At 43.2% G+C, this 19597-nt stretch overlaps 1 protein-coding gene across 1 annotated transcript in view; it reads right to left on the bottom strand.

Moving 5' to 3' along the window:
• Positions 1-441: 441 nt before the first annotated feature.
• LOC126412634 (FAM172 family protein homolog CG10038) overlaps positions 442-19597 on the bottom strand; it is a 306381-nt gene continuing 287225 nt past the window's right edge. The window contains exons 7-8 of the mRNA XM_050082311.1: positions 11865-11949; positions 442-890 (exon numbers count right to left, since the gene is read on the bottom strand). Coding sequence (XP_049938268.1) covers positions 790-890; positions 11865-11949 — 186 coding nt within the window. The 3' untranslated portion in view covers positions 442-789. The remainder of the gene's footprint in view (positions 891-11864; positions 11950-19597) is intronic.

Genomic DNA, 19597 nt, shown 5'->3' on the forward strand with positions numbered 1-19597 from the left:
TTACTCTGTTGGATGCTGCTATCAAGTGAAAACCAGCACACTGTTTGGCACAGTAAAAACAGAAGCAAAATAACTAACACACAGATATACAAATGTTTTAAATCACAAAATGACACTTGAGTACTAATGTCATAACTGTTTTCTTACAGTCAACACTCATGGGCTGACCAGTTATTGCTTTCAACACATACCACTGCCAATGCTGTCAGTAGTAAAACACAAAGATAAATAATGAGCATAACCTCATCACAAGTTCCTTTTACAAGAGAGAAAATAGGAAATAATTGAGACAGATTGGGAAGAGGGTGGCGCTCTCTCTCTCTCTCTCTCTCTCTCTCTCTCTCTCTCTCTCTCTCTCTCTCTCTCTCTCTCACTCACACACACACACACACACACACACACACACACACACACACACAACAACAACAACTACTTTGTTCATTCACTTCACTTTATATAACTTTATTTTTCACATGCGAACATATTATTAAGGCACATATATTTTATAATAGCTTGTCAATTATTATGTAAAAATAAATCAGGTATTATTAAGATTATAACATAATAAAATGTCAATGTATAAAATAGTTTTCCGTCTATTTTTTTTAAATTTTAGCAATAGAATTTAAATGAGGGATTGAACACAAACATGAAAAACTTTGTTCTTTTCACAAAGAGTATGAATATGATTGTAAAATGTTTCTCTATAAAATCACTGAACAGATCAGTGAGCACAAAAAAGTTCATAAGCCTTATAAATGCTTCAGTCAGTGTTCAGAAGTAACTGTTTTACAGCTCATCTTTTTTCTTGACTGCTCTATACCGTTCTTCTAGGAACTTAAATACTGAGTCAATACTTGATGAAGATGTCATTTCATGCCTGGGATGACCTGAAAAATGTAAAAATAATGGCAGTTAGGAACTTGAATACTGAGTCAATAATTGATGATGATGTCATTTCATGCCTGGGATGACCCGAAAAATGTAAACATAATGGCAGTTAAAAACATTGTTACTTAAACATTTCTGAAGATCATCATATGTACACATGAAATAAAGCCAAGGTGTTCATTAGGCAACATAATTTTATTAGTGACAGAAACTGGCAGATATTTTTAGCTATTTGCATGTTACAGCTAAGATACTTTCATAGATAAGCACAAAATTTTGGCACGGATGCTGCATGTTTATTCCCAACAATTATGTATTGCATGTAAGAAAAGGAAAATAATACTGCCTATGAAAGGATATTGTTACTTCTTCGTATTTCATTTGCCCTGAGTGCCTGAATAGCTACCTCTCTCAAACACCGCTGTAGTTATGCCCTCATCATCAGGAATACACCGAGCTTGCCCGCACTATACACAGTATCGCAGGTTAATGCTAGACCTCTCCACAGCCATGGATGAATCATCTTGTTTTTGCTGAGTGGAATTACTCCTTTCCAGCCAGCTACAAGCTCCTGTCAGTTAAGCAGTGGATCAAACAATGAACAGTGAAATGAATCTGTAAACATTTAATGAATTGCAGATACACACCATAGCTCATTCAATGCATTTTAAATGATAGGGTTTCATGAATCAAGATTTTCTCTTTGTTGGTTGGTTGGTTTGTGGGACTGAAGGGACCAGACTACAAGGGCCATCGGTCCCTTTTTCCACGAACACCCACAAAGAATAAAAACAAACAACAGAGATGACAAGGGATGACACAGGACAAGAAAGACACAGACAGAGACCAGACAAAAGGAATTAAAATCACATAGAGTGTGACAGTGGTTGACTGACCATGAAAACAAAAAAGTAAAAGCCAACCACTAAGAAACACACTAAAAACCACTATCTAAAACCGGAGGCCAAAGGCCAGACTCAACATAAAGAAGGACATGAACCCTTAGATTGAGCGATAAAAGCCCCCTGCACGAATAAAACTCAAAACTAAGTCTGCCATTGCGGCGTCATCCGATAAAAGTGCAGGGAGCGTATCAGGCAGCGCAAATGTTTGCCTGAGCTTAGTTAAAAATGGACAGGCCAACAAGATGTGGAGCACTGTCAACACTGATCCACAGCAACAGAGAGGTGGGTCCTCATGACGCAAGAGATGACCGTCAACAATGTGTGGCCAATGCGCAGCTGGCAGAGGACAACAGAGTCCTTGCGAGAAACCTGCAAGGAGGAGTGCCACACACCAGTAGTCTCCTTGAAGGCCCAAAGTTTGTTGAGCGAAGGCAGGGTGTGCCATTCATCACCCCAGGTACCAAGTACCTTCTGCCGCAAAACCGACCTGAGATCACTCGCCGAAAGGATAATCGCCAAAGCTGGTGCACCGACAGCATGTTTGGCCAGCGTGACAACATGTTCATTACCTGGGATGCCGACATGACCCGGGGTCCACAGAAAAACGGCCGCAACGGGCAAGAGTATGGTTGGCTCCTGGGTAGCCATCACCAGACGAAAGCGAGGAAAGCACTGGTCAATAGCTTGTAAGCCCCTCAGGGAGTCACTACAGGTAACGAAGGACTCACCTGAGCAGGAGTGGATATGCTCTAGGGCGCGAGAGATGGCGACCAGCTCTGCAGTGAAAACACTGCTGCCAGCTGGCAATGAGCATTGTTCATAACGATCCCCCAGAGTAAGAGCATAACCAACTCGACTAGCCATCATAGAACTGTCAGTACAGACCACGTCGGAGCCTTGAAACATGACAAGCATTGAAAGAAAGTGGCGGCAGAGAGCCTCATGAGGGACTGAGTCCTTTTGGTCCTGTGCCAGATCAAGCCGAAGGCATGGACGGGGCACACATCACGGGGGTATATGTAGAGGGGCGCGGAAAAGAGGTGGAAGAGGGAAAACCTCAAGCCCAGAGAGAAGAGCCTGGACGCGAACCGCGATCATACACTCTGACAGGGGCCGCCATTCTGGAAGATGGATGACCAAGTTGGGGAACAGCAGACAGTAATTGGGATGCTTGAGCAAGCTACAAACATGCACAGCATAAGCGCCGGATCCGCAATGGAGGGACACCATCCTCCACAAGTATGCTGTTGACAGGGCTTGTCCGGAAAGCTCCAGTGGCGAATCAAATACTGCTGTGAACGATGGGGTCAAGCAATTGCAATGCGGAAGGTGATGTCAAACCATAAGCCAGGCTCCCATAATCTGGATGGGACTGAATTAATGGCTGATACAGTCGTAGGAGGATAGACCGATCGGCAACCCAGCTGGTGTGACTCAAGCAACGAAGAGTGTTAAGATGCCACCAGCATGCTTGTTTAAGCTGCTGAATATGAGGCAGCCAAGTCAACTGGGTATCGAAAACCAATCCCAAAAACCAATGTTTCTCCACCATGGCAAGAGGTTCACCATCAAGATGAAGCCGTGGTGAGGGTGAACACTGTGACACCAGCAGAAATGCATAACGCAGGTCTTGGCAGCTGAAAACTGAAAGCCATGTGCCACAGCCCAAGACAGCGCCCTGCAGCTGCCGTTCAGCAGCTGCAATGCCAGTGGCGCTATAGTATAGGCAGAAGTCATCAGCATACAAGGGAGCTGAGACAGACGTTCACACCGCTGCAGCGAACTCATTAATTGCAACTAAAATGAGGCAGACACTCAAGACAGATCCTCGTGGGACCCCATTCTCCTGAACTCGGGAAGAACTATAGGAGGCTGCTACTTGCATGCGGAAGGAACTAAGCGACAGAAAATTTTGTATGAAAATCAGGAGATGGCCCTGAAGACCCCAAGTGTGGCGAGGATGTGATGTCGCCATGTTTTATCATATGCCTTCTGGATAATAGATGGGAACCAGATGCCGACGGCAGGCAAAGGCCGTGCGGATGGCAGACTCCAGGCAGACCAGATTGTCGGTGGCAGAGCGGTCCTTACCAAACCCAATCTGAGATGGAGCCAGAAGGCTCCGAGACTCAAGTACCCAACTCAACCTCCGGCTCACCATGCGTTCGAGCAACTTGCAAAGAATGTTGGTGAGGCTAATGGGGCGGTAGCTGTCCATCTCCAGTGGATTCTTGCCAGGTTTCAACACAGGGATTATGATGCTTTCCCGCCACTGAGATGGGAACTCACCTCGACCTAGATACGGTTGAAAAGGTCGAGGAGGCGTCGCTAGCAGTCCACCGAGAGGTGTGTGAGCATCTGACAGTGGATACGATCTGGCCCAGGAGCTGTATCTGGGCAAGCGGCTAGCGCACTTTGGAATTCCCACTCACTGAACAGAGCATTGTACGATGATTCAGAGTGGTGCATGTGAAATGAAAGGCTCCAACGTTCCAACCACTCTTTCAATGAGCGGAAGGCCAGCGGGTAATTTGCAGAAGTGGAACTCTCAGCAAAATGCTCTGCTAAGCGGTTTGCAATTGTGTCCGAGTCAGTACAAACTGCTCCATTCAGTGAAAGCGCAGGTAAGCTGTTGGGGATCCAATAGCCATACAGTCGCCTGATCTTGGCCCAAACCTGCGATGGAGAGGCACGGAGGCCAATGGTGAAGACATACCTTTCCCAGCACTCCTGCTTGCGTCGGCGAATGAGGCAGCGGGCTCGTGCACGGAGCTGTTTGAAGGCAATGAGGTGTTCCAATGACGGATGCCACTTATCATGCTGGAGGGCCTGCCTGTGATCTTTAATCACCTTAGCGATCTGGGGCGAGCACCAAGGCACAGTCCTCTGCCGAGAACAGGGAATTGCAGATTCTGTGGTAGTAACGATGCCGGTTGTGACCAAGTGAACCACCGCATCAATGGCGTCACTGGATAGAGGCTCAATACTGGCAATGGAGGTGAACAAGTCCCAGTCAGCCTTATTCATAGCCCATCTGCAGGGGTGCCCGGAAGAGTGATGCTGTGGCAGGGACAGAAAGATCGGAAAGTGGTCACTACCGCACAAGTCATCATGCACACTCCATTGGACTGATGGTACTAGGCTAGGGCTGCAGATCAAAAGGTCGACGGTTGAGTACATGTCATGTACCACACTGAAATATGTGAAGGCACCATTAATTAAAAGAGAAAGGTCGAGCTGTGCCAACACTTGCTCAACCATGCTGCTTCGGCCTGTTGTCACTGATCCACCCCACAGAGGGTTATGGACGTTGAAGTTGCCCAGTAACAGAAAAGGTGGTGGCAATTGGGCTATCAGCGCAGCCAGGACATGCTGCGGGACATCACCATCCAGTGGAAGATAGAGACTGCAGACAGTAACTGCCTGAGGCGTCCACAACCGAACAGCGACAGCCTCTAAAGGCGTTAAGAGAGTTAAGGACGTAGATGCAGACACCACCAGATACCCTCTCATAAGCAGCCCGGTTCTTATAACAACCCTGATAGCCATGGAGGGCTGGAGTTTGCATTGCCGGAAACCAAGTTTCCTGAAGAGCAATGCAGAGGATGGGATGAAGGCTGAGAAGTTGTCTGAGCTCAGGAAGATGGTGGAAAAAACTGCTGCAGTTCCACTGGAGGATGACACTGTCCATGGCCGAGAAAGGCGTGAAGGGACCAAGGAGGCAGATTACGCCACTGGGTCACCTGCTGCCACCTACTGAGTACCTACGGGAGCGACATCCATCGTGTCTGAGGGACTGGCGAGATCTAGGTCCTCAGTGGATGCCAGAATCTCCACCTCATCCTAAGACGCAGAGCTTGTAGGTTGCGGTGGAGTGGGTGCCACCACAATTTCCTTGGTCTTAGAGGTCTTCGATTGTTATTTCTCGTGTTGTTTCTTTGGTTGCTCTAGCTGGGAGGGCTCCTTTGATTCAGTCTCCAAGACTACGACCAGCGACCTGTGGCTTCTTCAGCCACTGAGGGGTATCTGCCGTGCTGCTGGTAGGAATCTGGGAAGGGAGTGATCCAAGGGATGCCTTCCTAGCGAGAGAAGCCGAAGAAGACTTACACTTCTCCGGCTTAGAAGTGGGGACTGGTGTCCCCGATGGTTGGAGGGGAGGGGGGGGGGGGAGGGGGTGTGTGCTGCTCCCAAGGTAGGTGGTGCTGGAGCAACAGGGAGGGAAGTGCCCCCCCCCCCCTCCCACCCACCATCAAGGGGCAGGTGTGGTCTTTCGGCTCTGAGGGCTGACTGTAAAGGTGCAATTGATGGAGCTGGGTGCCGTTCATATTTCCGTTTACCCTCACTGTAGGTCAGTCGGTCCAGGGTCTTGTATTACATTATTTTCCTTTCCCTCTGTTGAATCCTACAGTCCGTCAAGCAAGGGAGATGCTGCTCTCCCTAGTTAACAAAGATGATGGGAGTTGGGGCACATGGAGTATTGGGATGGGACGGACGACCAAAATCTCGACATATGAGGCTGGAAGCACAGCAGGAAGACATGTGGCAGAACTTCCAACACTTGAAGCACCACATCGGGGGCGGGATATATGGCTTGACATCACAGCAGTAGACCATCACCTTCACCTTCTCAGGTAATGTGTCACCCTCGAAGGCCAAGATGAAGGCACTGGTGGCAACCTTATTATCCCTCAGACCCCGGTGGACGTGCCGGATGAAATGGACACCATGTCGCTCTGAGTAGGCGCGCAGCTCGTCATCGGACTGTAAAAGAAGATTCTTTTGGAAGATAATGCCCTGGACCATATTTAAGGTTTTATGTGACATGATAGTAACAGAAACATCCCCCAGCTTCTTACAAGAAAGTAATGCTTGTGACTGGGCAGAGGATGCTGTTTTTATCAAGACTGACCCAGACCGCATTTTTGACAAGCCCTCCACCTCCGCAAACTTGTCCTCTAAATGCTCTACAAAGCACTGAGGCTTCATGGACACAAAGGATTCCCCATCAGCTCTCATGCAGACTAGATACCGGGGTGAATACGTCTCGCTGTAATTCATAGCCTTTCGTTCCTCCCATGGTGTGGCCAGGGAGGGGAACGATTTGGGGTCATACATGGTTGCATTAAATTGAGCCTTCGAACACTTAGAGACTACTGGTGGTTGGCCACCAGCAAGAGAAGATGTGCCACACTTCACTGCATGTCATCTGCCCTGATGCCACCCACTCCGGCCAAGGGCCCTCCCCACGGACACCACCCAGCAACAGCAAGGGCCACCTGGAAAGATGGCCATTGCCAGGATGCCCGATGCCCCAACGAGACAGGCATCTACTCCTTGGCATACGTGGGGAGTTAACGGTGCAGGCATCAGCAGAGCGATCCCTGTGTTGTCAGCATACATGGCGACCCCACCACAACGGACTGGCTACCGTGCTGGATATCAGGTGACATGTAGTCCATGGTTGTCATCAGTGAAGAAAGCGACACAGCATAGTGGATGGCGGAAACTGCACCCAGGAATGATTCCACGCCCATGAGCTGGAGAGGGAGCGGGACCGCAATGCAACGACGAGAAAGTGGGCTAAAGATCTAATTCACAATGCACCTTGTAAGGGCCCCTCCCCAACTGGCTCGCTCTTCAGAAGAATTTTGAAATATGGAGGTCAAACCCAACAGGGGACCATCACATAAAGGCCCAAATGTGTGAGACTCCTTTTAGTCACCTCTTACGACAGGCAGGAATACCGCAGGCCTATTCTTACCTCCAGACCTGCAGGGGGACAAGATTTTCTCTATGAGTTTTACTGTCCCAGGTTTCATTTTCACTATTAACCAATAAATTTGTGAAACAGCTAGTGTGAGAACTATTTTTAGACATAGGATGGATGCATAAGGTATCAGAGCAGCGTGTCAGTTGCAATGCAGAATGAAATGTTAGTACAGATTAAGGCAGATCCTGGAACCATTACACAAAATGGGTGAAGGAAAATTGAATTTTTCACTAACATCAGCATGGAAAGTCTAAATCTAAAATGACCTTTAACCATATCACATACCAAAAGTGCAAAATGTCACAGGGGTCATAAAGCACATATCTTCTGACACCTGGGGTGCAATTTTATTCATTTTATAATGTGACTGTGTGTTCATCAGCATAACTACTCATCACATATAAGAATATGCAAATGAATGTTTTCTTAGCATGATGGTGCAATAAAATGTTCTTGGGGTCCCTAATGTATCAATTCACTGTGTGTCTGCAACATTTCAGAGGGTACATATTCTTCTTCTTCTTCTTCTAAGGAGCCATCTATTCAAGGATGATGTACGTTTAGATGAGGGTGATGACATACAGACTACAAAGTCAAAAAATATACACTGGTAAGATGATAAAGGATGGAGTGAAAATTAAAAATGGACTAATAGGTAGAGAAATGAGAAGTGGAGTTGATAGTGGAATTAAAAACAAAAGAAAACACTAACAAAAGGTGGGGGAGAGAGAATAACTGAAAAGAGGAAATAAAGGAGATTAAAAATGAAGAAAAGAAATACATCAAACAATTTAGTAAATCACTAAATTCTACCTAAAGAAAAAAATTCTACTGATGGGGAAAATTTTGGAGGGTAACAGCATTCTCAGGTGATGTGAAGTTCACGAGGGCAGCAGAATGTGAGGATATATTGGAGAGCAAGCAGGTATCTCCCGAGTTCAGTGCCAAATGCAGGGATCCAATGCCCTCTGTGATGTAGCACCAAGTGGATCCGTCTCCACTTGGGGTCTGAGTGAAATGGATAGTGTGACTGTGGTCTCTCTTGTTACGTCTGGTGGTGTTCTATCAAGTGCATGATCTGTCTTGTATAGTATCCCCCGCACTTGCATGGTATTTTCTAAATATAAGATCTCAGCTGACTTTACCTCTCAACACCTCAGGAATTGGTGTATTTTAGTTGGAAGCTTGTAGACTGATTTGATGTTATGTCTCTTCAGGGTCTGTCTTAGCTCCTTTATCACTGAACTATAGCTTCTTTATCACTGAACTATACAGTGACCAAAATGCAAACTTTTTATTCTCCTCCTTGGCAGTGTTCTGCTTGCACATTCCTCCCTATATTTTTGACAATATTTGTTTGTTGTAGTAACCATTCTCATAGAACATATTTTGTAGATAGTTCTGTCCTTGTGGGAAGTTAGCATCAAAGATGCCTTCTGCTCAATGAACTACAGTCCATATAAGAGCATTTTTGGGCCCGGTGGGCGGTGGATGTACAGATACATATCCATGTGAGTTTGTTTTCTGCTTACCCTACGGATGATACACTAATTGGGAATTCAAAAGTGAGGACCTCTAGGAAGGGTACAGTCTTCTGCAACCTCCATTGCACACCTTATGTGGTTATGGAAGATATAAAAGCATTCCAAGAACTCTTCCACTGTTCCACTCATTTAGCCATACAACAAATGTTTCATCCCCCCTCCCCCTCCTCCCCCCGGGAGCACTATCCATCTGGGCCAGCAACTATCATAAAAAAAAGACAGGGTGTGTGTGTGTGTGTGAACAGACTAATCTCTGTGCTATCGAATGGCTGGGTGAGTGGACTAATCAATCATATTGGTAGCTGAACATGCTGTGGACATTGGACATAAAACTGAATTCAAGACCACCAGTATCACCATAATGGGGTACTGGTAATTTTAAAAAGCTATATATATCAAAATATGTGACAACACCACTAACAAATACAGAGATCTGCAGTTGAGAACAGCACAGAATCCAGCCATCACAAGGTTAATGAAGGTGTGGCTGTCACATTGCCTTATAGGCGCTGCACCAAGTACCAGCAATGTCACAGCCAGTACAACAGCTAGGTAAGAATGATGGCAGCAACCACATGACAGTCAGTTACAACTTGACAATGGCTGAGGAGCACTCAGCCAACAGTCTGTGGACATGTAACTACTTCACATGTCTGGAAGTCTGAGAACATTTTATTCAGCCATATCCCTGTGGAACCATGAATTCATACATTACTTACCATTCCTCCTTTTTCTGTGTGTTCAATGTCACAAAATCATGCATGACAATCCCTTAACCAACATCAGAAAAAATGTTTTGAAGTTTTTAGATAACATATTCTCAATAACTGATGAATGAAGTTTACTTACAACATGTCTTAGGCATTTTCCCTAGACCAGGAAGTGCAGAAGAAGAAGAAGATTGAAATGGAGAAGAAGAAGAAGAAGAAGAAGAAGTAGTAATTATATCACTCCACAAAGACAACTGTGGTGGCCACAGCAGATTACATTACTGTATAGTTATGCTCCAGTTTAATATACTGTTCACTGTTCCATCAAAGTGCAAGCACACAATGCAGAATGCCCTGACATAATAATTTATAGTATATGACAACTGCAGGTTGTGAGTTCACAGTATGTGTTAAAGGTTATGACAAAGCTCAAAGGAAATACAATATACAACTGTATGTCACTGTCAAATATTTTCTACTTGAAATAAAAAGGTTGGGAAGTTAACCCATGCTGGAATATATACCAAGTGAGAACTCTTCATTTTACCAATACACAACTGACAAAGCTTGATTTCAGAACAGAAATAGCTTTACTCATACGGCAGTGTACACACTGCACATTGCACATTTGTATCTGATCCCACAAGACCTCATAATTTCACAATAGAGTACGAAACAGAATGTAGCTTGTTCTGTGGAACAAAATAATTAAGTGTTAAAGATGTGGGTTTCATATGTTGCATATCAAATTTTTTTATGGTAATGAAGACCCAATTATTTATTTCATGAAAGGCAAAGAGCATAAGGTAGGCAACCAATGCCTGGCACCTACATTTCATGTCCTGAATGATTTATGCAGAGTTTTACACCTGACTTTACACCTTGCACTTGATAGCTAATATAAGGAAAGATGTGTATGTAGAAGAAATCGGAACTGGATGTTCAAAGAGGTTTTGGATTTGCCATTGGTCATCATTTGCTATACTCCTTGATATTTTAACTGGGCACCTGCCAGTCATTCTCAGGTGAGCCACCAAAGACTGATCGACTTTCCCCACCTGCAGTTTATTAACACTCTCCCATCTGTGTGTTCAATGCATACATTAAGATTGTGGTGACAGAATGATCACCCTACTTGGTGAGTAGTGCTGTTGCTGATGGAACTGTGGAACTCTGCTGTCCTTATGGTTCCTGCTCACCATGGGCATTGGCATATTTTTTCCTCTTCATTCAGAGAAAATCATAGAGATGGTGGAATTTCATATATTATGCAACTTGTATAGAGTATTACAGTTCATCTAATTTTCTGCTATGTGAATTTCCATGGATTTTTTGTTAATTAAATCCCAAAAAGATATTTCTGTGGCCAAAATTCATCATACTTCGCTGAAAGTCCAGTGGAGATACAATAATTTTAGGATTCACTATGGAAATTGCATTATAAGGGAAGGTATTGAAGTATCAAAGCCCATGACTTCCAAATGAAGCTGCGAAGGAATGTTTCATTAAAACCAAATATTAATAGCAGAAACTGTGTTACTTTCAGCCATAAAACCATTATCTTCAACATATAATCTGTGTAAAACTCATATATCCATTCCTGAGAAATGTCCTTTCACTACACTGTTGGTATATATAATATTGCAGAAATTTAGAAAGAAACTTAGAATAATTAAAAGGGATGGATAAAAGGTATGGAAAAACACCTAACAATCTAAATTAATTAAGCAATCCATGACACACAGTTTAATGGATACAGGTACATAGACACTTAAATTTTACTAAAAGTTACTACGAATTAAAAAAAGTAGACTTTGTAAAAATGAAAATATTAGTGAATCAGTAGCAATAGAAATCTATAATAACTTGCTACAGCAAGGAAATTAATACATTCTGGTACATGCGTAGTATTATAGTTTTCTATTGTTGGTTGTAAAGTTAATGTATTTCTATTACTTGAACTATTCTAGGCCCAAAATAAGAAAGAAAATGGTAAGCTTAAACTTTCTTTGAATGTAGTACATATCGATGGATACTGACGTACCTGCTGAAACTCTTTCTATGTCAGGACGATGAAATTGTATTGGGGTGTCAAGTGGCTCATCTTCAGCAACCCAATTCCTGGAAACCTATAATATGAAAATGCGTTACAAATAAGTAAGAGATCTTGTCCATCATATCTAAGTAATGTTTTTATTCTAAATGTCTCCAAGCAGAATCAACATCCAACTATTACATTCATCATACTGAAGAGCATTTCAAAAAGTTTCTGAAATCTAGAACAGTTTCCACCCTTCTTCTCTCACTACCTAAATGTTGACTCATTCATTTATGTAACACTGTTCGGATCACTTTACTTAAAGTTTCTACTTGGACAAGCACCATCAGACTGTTCTGTGCCTTTCAAAATTTGATGTGTTGAGGATAGCAAGTAATTAACAGACTATGATATTCAATGATAGTAGACAACAGTAGATAAATTTGATGTGTTGAGGATAGCAAGTAATTAACAGACTATGATATTCAATGATAGTAGACAACAGTAGATAAATTATGAAATTTTGCTTCACTTTTTAATTAACTATTTAACTGTTAATAATTCTTGCTTAATCAAAGTTTATTTTACTCCTTGTTTCTCAAGGTATATGTCAGTCACTGAAAATGTATGCTACAACAGAAAGTTAAATATAAAATAATATTACAGAACAATAAAAATGTAGATGTTAGTGGATGTTGCTAATGGCTTTAAATTTATTTTAAAAACTGTAGTATTGATAGTATTCACTCAACAAAAACTACCCAAGAATCTGGTACAACATGTACAAAATACATATGTTAACCTCTTCGAATAACAAATAATCATTAGCTGTATTGTATGGATTAAGTAAGTGTTGGCGGAATGGGCAACTGAGGAAACTGTCACTAAGTAGTTAGGGAAATAATGTGAGGACAATTTGCACCTTAATCACACAATTCCCTCTCACAAGAAGTAAGATTTGCTGTGTGCTACTTGTTGATGCATAAGCAGGCTCCACTGTCCACTGGGTTCCCTGTAACGAACTCCACATATTTTTTGTGACAGACCCAGTGGTACAAAATTGTTAAGGCTTTCATGGCCACTTGTTGACAAACTGCCTATTGACTCCTATCTCAGGTTCTCCGGGTGACGTTCATCTAATGATTATACTAACATTTCGCCAGCACGAGTGGCTGGCATTGTCAAAGCTTCACCCTCCAGTTCACTACCAGCAATGGCTGGCATTGTCAAAGCTTCACCCCCCCCTTCACCACCAGCAATGGAGGGTGAAGCTTTGACAATGCCAGCCACTCGTGCTGGCAAAACGTCAGTAAAATCAATAGATGAACGTCGGCCGAAGAACCTGAGACAGAAGCCAATAGCCAGTTTGTCAGATCCAGTGGTGTTTCCCTTTCAAGGTTCCTGAGTGCTACCTGCACAGGCCAATCACGAGTTCTGTTTGGCACCTGACTTAACAGCCTGCAAGGCCACAAGACCAAGTACCAGTGAGGATCCTGGTTAACCATCATTACCATCATTCTTGTGAAACACAACTAGCTCTTTATGCTCATGAAGTAATGAGTGCTATCGACAGGGGATGTCAAATTAATTCCATATTTTTAAATTTCCAGAAGGCTTTCGATACTGTTCCTCACAAGTGTCTTCTGGCCAAACTGTGTGTGCCTATGGAGTATCGCCTCAGTTGTGTGACTGGATACGTGATTTCCAATCAGAAAGGTCACACTTCATAGTAATAGACATAAAGTCATCGAGTAAAACAGAAGTAATATCCAGCGTTCCCCAAGGAAGTGTTATAGGCCTTCTATTGTTGCTGATCTATATTTTAAATAAACTGTTCGGTAAAAAGATTCTCATTTAACTAACAGTTTGATTCGTCAGCTTCACCATGACCTGGGTGTCATTTTGTTAATGGTCATAGTTCCTGTGGTTTGTCAACATTAATTGCGCTACTGCACGAAATTTGAATAGTTTGCAATGAGAAACAGGGGTGGTTGTTAGTTTGTGTTTCATGCAATGTTAGATCATACACTGCTGCATACGAAAGGCAACTAACATACTGAATTATTATACAGGTAAGGTATCCGTTCTCTCAGACATTCGTGTCTGAAAGGACAGCTTATTCGTATTGTGTGTGTTTCTGATGGCACACCAATCTTTCAGTGCAAATGCATAATAATGTCTGATCTCTTGTGGCAATAAAGTAGGGCTACAAGCGAAGAGGAATGATGGACATGGGACACTACTCTGTTAATGTATGTGCAGCATACAGAGGTGGGGGACTTGCTCACATGGCTGAGGCAGTTTAGGCGACTGCTCGCTTAAGGCAGGAAATGCGAGTTTGAATCCTGGGCCACCACAAATTTTCATCTGTCGCCTTAAGAGTTATTTCTACAAACGATTGCAGCAAAAGTCGGAAATTTCTTTCGTCAAATATACTGAATTATTCCTTAAGCTGGGAAGGAGGTCCGCATCTATCTCTAATCACAAGAAAATGGATTGTATGTATTACACATGCGGTATCTTGCAAATATCACAGTGCCGTAACGAAGTCAGCACCGTGCATCGATACCACATAAGATAACGATGTCTTACTGCATACTACAAAGATGAAAGGGAGGCGCTGAAGAAGTCACATTGTAACAACAACTGTACAAATAATAATTTTTTCTTCTGATTTTCGATAAATTAGTGTAAGCAATGTTTTGATTTCATTTCTTTTTCTTTTCGTATCATTATGTTAAAGAAACTGTAAGCAACTTTCGATGTGAATATTAATATTTATGTCAAATTTCAAGCAATGCTATAACAGAATTGAAGTGTAACCCATGTAGAATCTATTGTAAAATGTTTAAAATTGTAATTGTGCGCCTGGTCCATACGTAGGCAATGTATTAGGATATGTGGAATGCAAAACCTTTGGTGAATACCCTGTCCGTAGGAGAGCGGTAAAAGGTGGATGGCAGGCGAGCGCGGGAAAATGCACACGGGCGCGGTACGGCATAACGGGCTCAGCAGTCGTAGTCGGAGTTGGGCATCGGTCTGTGAAACACGCTGTGGATCGAGGAGGCTCTCCTGGAAAACGTGATTTCATTGAGCCTCGGATGTGCTGTTTCCGACGACTATACAGCATGGCTATATTCCATAGGCACTAAATGGAAAAGGATTGCGACGCTAAGAAGAAGCAAAGTGCCGATACATCAAGAGCCATAGCTGTGATTGTACGTGTGCTGTGCGCCTCGCCATCTCGCCGCCCGCCAACCGCCGCATCGACACGAACAGGTTGAAACATTTACATCTACATCTACATCTACATCTATACTCCGCGAGCCACCTTACGGTGTGTGGCGGAGGGTACTTATTGTACCACTATCTGATCCCCCCTTCCCTGTTCCATTCACGAATTGTGCGTGGGAAGAACGACTGCTTGTAAGTCTCCGTATTTGCTCTAATTTCTCGGATCTTTTCGTTGTGATCATTACGCGAGATATATGTGGGCGGTAGTAATATGTTGCCCATCTCTTCCCGGAATGTGCTCTCTCGTAATTTCGATAATAAACCTCTACGTATTGCGTAACGCCTTTCTTGAAGTGTCCGCCACTGGAGCTTGTTCAGCATCTCCGTAACGCTCTCGCGCTGACTAAATGTCCCCATGACGAATCGCGCTGCTTTTCGCTGGATCATGTCTATCCCTTCTATTAATCCAACCTGGTAAGGGTCCCATACTGATGAGCAATACTCAAGAATCGGACGAACAAGCGTTTTGTAAGCTACTTCTTTCGTCGATGAGTCACATTTTCTTAGAATTCTTCCTATGAATCTCAACCTGGCGCCTGCTTTTCCCACTATTTGTTTTATGTGATCATTCCACTTCAGATCGCTCCGGATAGTAACTCCTAAGTATTTTACGGTCGTTACCGCTTCCAATGATTTACCACCTATGGCATAATCGTACTGGAATAGATTTATGCCCCTATGTATGCGCATTATATTACATTTATCTACGTTTAGGGAAAGCTGCCAGCTGTCGCACCATGCATTAATCCTCTGCAGGTCCTCCTGGAGTACGTACGAGTCTTCTGATGTTGCTACTTTCTTGTAGACAACCGTGTCATCTGCAAATAGCCTCACGGAGCTACCGATGTTGTCAACTAAGTCATTTATGTATATTGTAAACAATAAAGGTCCTATCACGCTTCCCTGCGGTACTCCCGAAATTACCTCTACATCTGCAGATTTTGAACCGTTAAGAATGACATGTTGTGTTCTTTCTTCTAGGAAATCCTGAATCCAATCACAAACCTGGTCCGATATTCCGTAAGCTCGTATTTTTTTCACTAAACGTAAGTGCGGAACCGTATCAAATGCCTTCCTGAAGTCCAGGAATACGGCATCAATCTGCTCGCCAGTGTCTACGGCACTGTGAATTTCTTGGGCAAATAGGGCGAGCTGAGTTTCACATGATCTCTGTTTGCGGAATCCATGTTGGTTATGATGAAGGAGATTTGTATTATCTAAGAACGTCATAATACGAGAACACAAAACATGTTCCATTATTCTACAACAGATTGACGTAAGCGACTGTATTAGTGTGGACCAGTGTTACTTTTGTTCCTGACTGTTCAATAACAACTTAACTTTTACCAGAATTGTCCTATCATTTAATTATCCTCATCACTAACGTAGACAGGGTCCTTTCCACATGTTGTGCAATCCGAGTGTCCCGAAATGAAGATTTAAAGTTTATGTTAATAAGAATTACCTGCAGACCTATCTATGCTAGAATGATGTTTAAGGAACTTTATTGTTAATGAATATACAAGTAAAGAACATAGGTCTGACAAAGTTGGAAGATAATGTTGAAATTGGTTTAGTAATGAAGTATAATTAATTTGAGACAAAAATAATGGTAGCTAAATAAGCAAGAAATAAGACAAAAAGAGTAGTAATTCATATATTGGAAACCTTGAGTGCTTAATGAGTTCAATAGTCAAAGAATTTCAATACAGTGACAATTACAGTTTCAGGGTCCCCCCCACCCCCCCCCCCCTTTTCTTTTCTATTCATTTAAATTCTGAAGTGTACTGAACTGATTTGACCAGCAAAGTTAAAGTCAATATAAAACCTAAATTTATCAGTGTTTTACCCTTCTTAAAATTGACATTGTATGTGTGTTTCAAAAGTGCTATTTCTAGGGTAACCTATGCCCGATTTCAGTCGGATCAATAGACAAAACGCAGCTTGTAGTAATCATTATAGTATAATGTTGTGTATTTATAGCTTGTCCAAATTAGTACAGAAAGGGAAAATATTAGTTCAGTAGATTTTTCTGGTTCTAAAATTTACCATATAATGCAGTATTACTACGTGTTGTTATGCTTGTACGTACATCCACTTGTACAAGGAAAAAACTCACTTAATGCCTAATTAGGCTGGCGACCGTATTATTAACAATTGGTAGCATCTGCTGTGTATGTTTCTTGCCCGTCCTAACGTGTAGTTGTACTTTAGACTTGCTTGACGTATCATTGTTGTTACTGAGTGGGTGTAAGTCTGATTTTGCCTCCATTCAGGTACACGCGGTCAACATATTTACTAAAATCCTTTCTTATAAGGTGAAGCCCGTCAACTTACCATAGTACAGTCTTTAAAGAGTTAACGTACGCCCGAGCGTAGACGTTACAACATCCTCTTAGCTTCGCAGTGCCACCCCACCGAGATGCCGATATAAGGCGAGCAGAACAACGCTCATCCCATTTCGTGATCAACGATTACGGCGAAAGTATTTTCTTAGACGGAGCACCTGCATTTATTATGTCTTTGCTGCACTTTAACTGTTAACACTGTCAATCACTTTTCAAGTGAAGAGTCCCGAAAAAAATTGTCTGTATCTAGCGATACTTTAAGATTCAGAAACAGTTGTAAATACTCAGAACATTGCTGTGGAAATGGATGACGCAAAGTTAAGGAAATCTCCATCTCTCTCCTGTAATAAAGTGAACTGATATTTTGGACCGATGACTTCTGCAGTTTGGTCCCTTAGGAATTCACACACGCAAGTGATATTTTACATGTTCTCGTTCTCCTCTTGGAGCAGGTAAAAAACCTGCAGTTGTACTGACGATTGCGTTTTCATCAGGTAAAATAGCACTCCATTCTGCTCGTACACATAAATGGTGAAGCAAGAATGAAATATTCATAGCGTCCCTCATATCTCATAAATAGTTTGAAGTACCAAAACCGAAATTTCGCAAATAACAGCGTGCAAAGAGTGGAGTATTTTGCCATATGGCTAAACTGTGAAACATCCTTATCTACCATGACATGCAAGTGGCTACAGGCTATTTGAATCGGTTAATGTTATTTTTGACAGACTGTTGACAGGCGATGAACCGAGAATTGCTGTGGGTTTTTCAATAATGTAAGTGAAGAAATTACACATTTATTTTTGTACCGAGAAGTGGCATTTTCATGAACTACTGACGTGTCTTGTCCTCAGTTGTTAGTTTAAAAATACACTGTTTCAGAAAAAATGGCTCTGAGCACTATGGGACTCAACTGCTGAGGTCATTAGTCCCCTAGAACTTAGAACTAGTTAAACCTAACTAACCTAAGGACATCACAAACATCCATGCCCGAGGCAGGATTCGAACCTGCGACCGTAGCGGTCTTGCGGTTCCAGACTGCAGCGCCTTTAACCGCACGGCCACTTCGGCCGGCCACTGTTTCAGAGTTACATCCCAATGTCAACTGTGCAAGAATGTTACTAAAATGTATCTTTGTAAATTTTGCTGTGTTGTGGAGAGAAAAGCAAATATTAACGGAGCAACACCAACATTCAGCTATTACTTAAAACTGATGACAAAGGGGGGGTGGAGGGGGGAGCGGAGGAGGAGGAGGAGTCGGGGGAAAGTAAATCGCCAGCTCTGTCGGAATTTTGGAAGAACCCCACAGCCAAGTGTACTTTTCATAACGAATAGCAGGGACTGAAACTTTACAAAGAATTCTACACTCCTGGAAATTGAAATAAGAACACCGTGAATTCATTGTCCCAGGAAGGGGAAACTTTATTGACACATTCCTGGGGTCAGATACATCACATGATCACACTGACAGAACCACAGGCACATAGACACAGGCAACAGAGCATGCACAATGTCGGCACTAGTACAGTGTATATCCACCTTTCGCAGCAATGCAGGCTGCTATTCTCCCATGGAGACGATCGTAGAGATGCTGGATGTAGTCCTGTGGAACGGCTCGCCATGCCATTTCCACCTGGCGCCTCAGTTGGACCAGCGTTCGTGCTGGACGTGCAGACCGCGTGAGACGACGCTTCATCCAGTCCCAAACATGCTCAATGGGGGACAGATCCGGAGATCTTGCTGGCCAGGGTAGTTGACTTACACCTTCTAGAGCACGTTGGGTGGCACGGGATACATGCGGACGTGCATTGTCCTGTTGGAACAGCAAGTTCCCTTGCCGGTCTAGGAATGGTAGAACGATGGGTTCGATGACGGTTTGGATGTACCGCGCACTATTCAGTGTACCCTCGACGATCACCAGTGGTGTACGGCCAGTGTAGGAGATCGCTCCCCACACTATGATGCCGGGTGTTGGCCCTGTGTGCCTCGGTCGTATGCAGTCCTGATTGTGGCGCTCACCTGCACGGCGCCAAACACGCATACGACCATCATTGGCACCAAGGCAGAAGCGACTCTCATCGCTGAAGACGACACGTC

Source organism: Schistocerca serialis, chromosome 7, assembly GCF_023864345.2.
Source record: "Schistocerca serialis cubense isolate TAMUIC-IGC-003099 chromosome 7, iqSchSeri2.2, whole genome shotgun sequence".
Lineage (NCBI taxonomy): Eukaryota > Metazoa > Arthropoda > Insecta > Orthoptera > Acrididae > Schistocerca > Schistocerca serialis.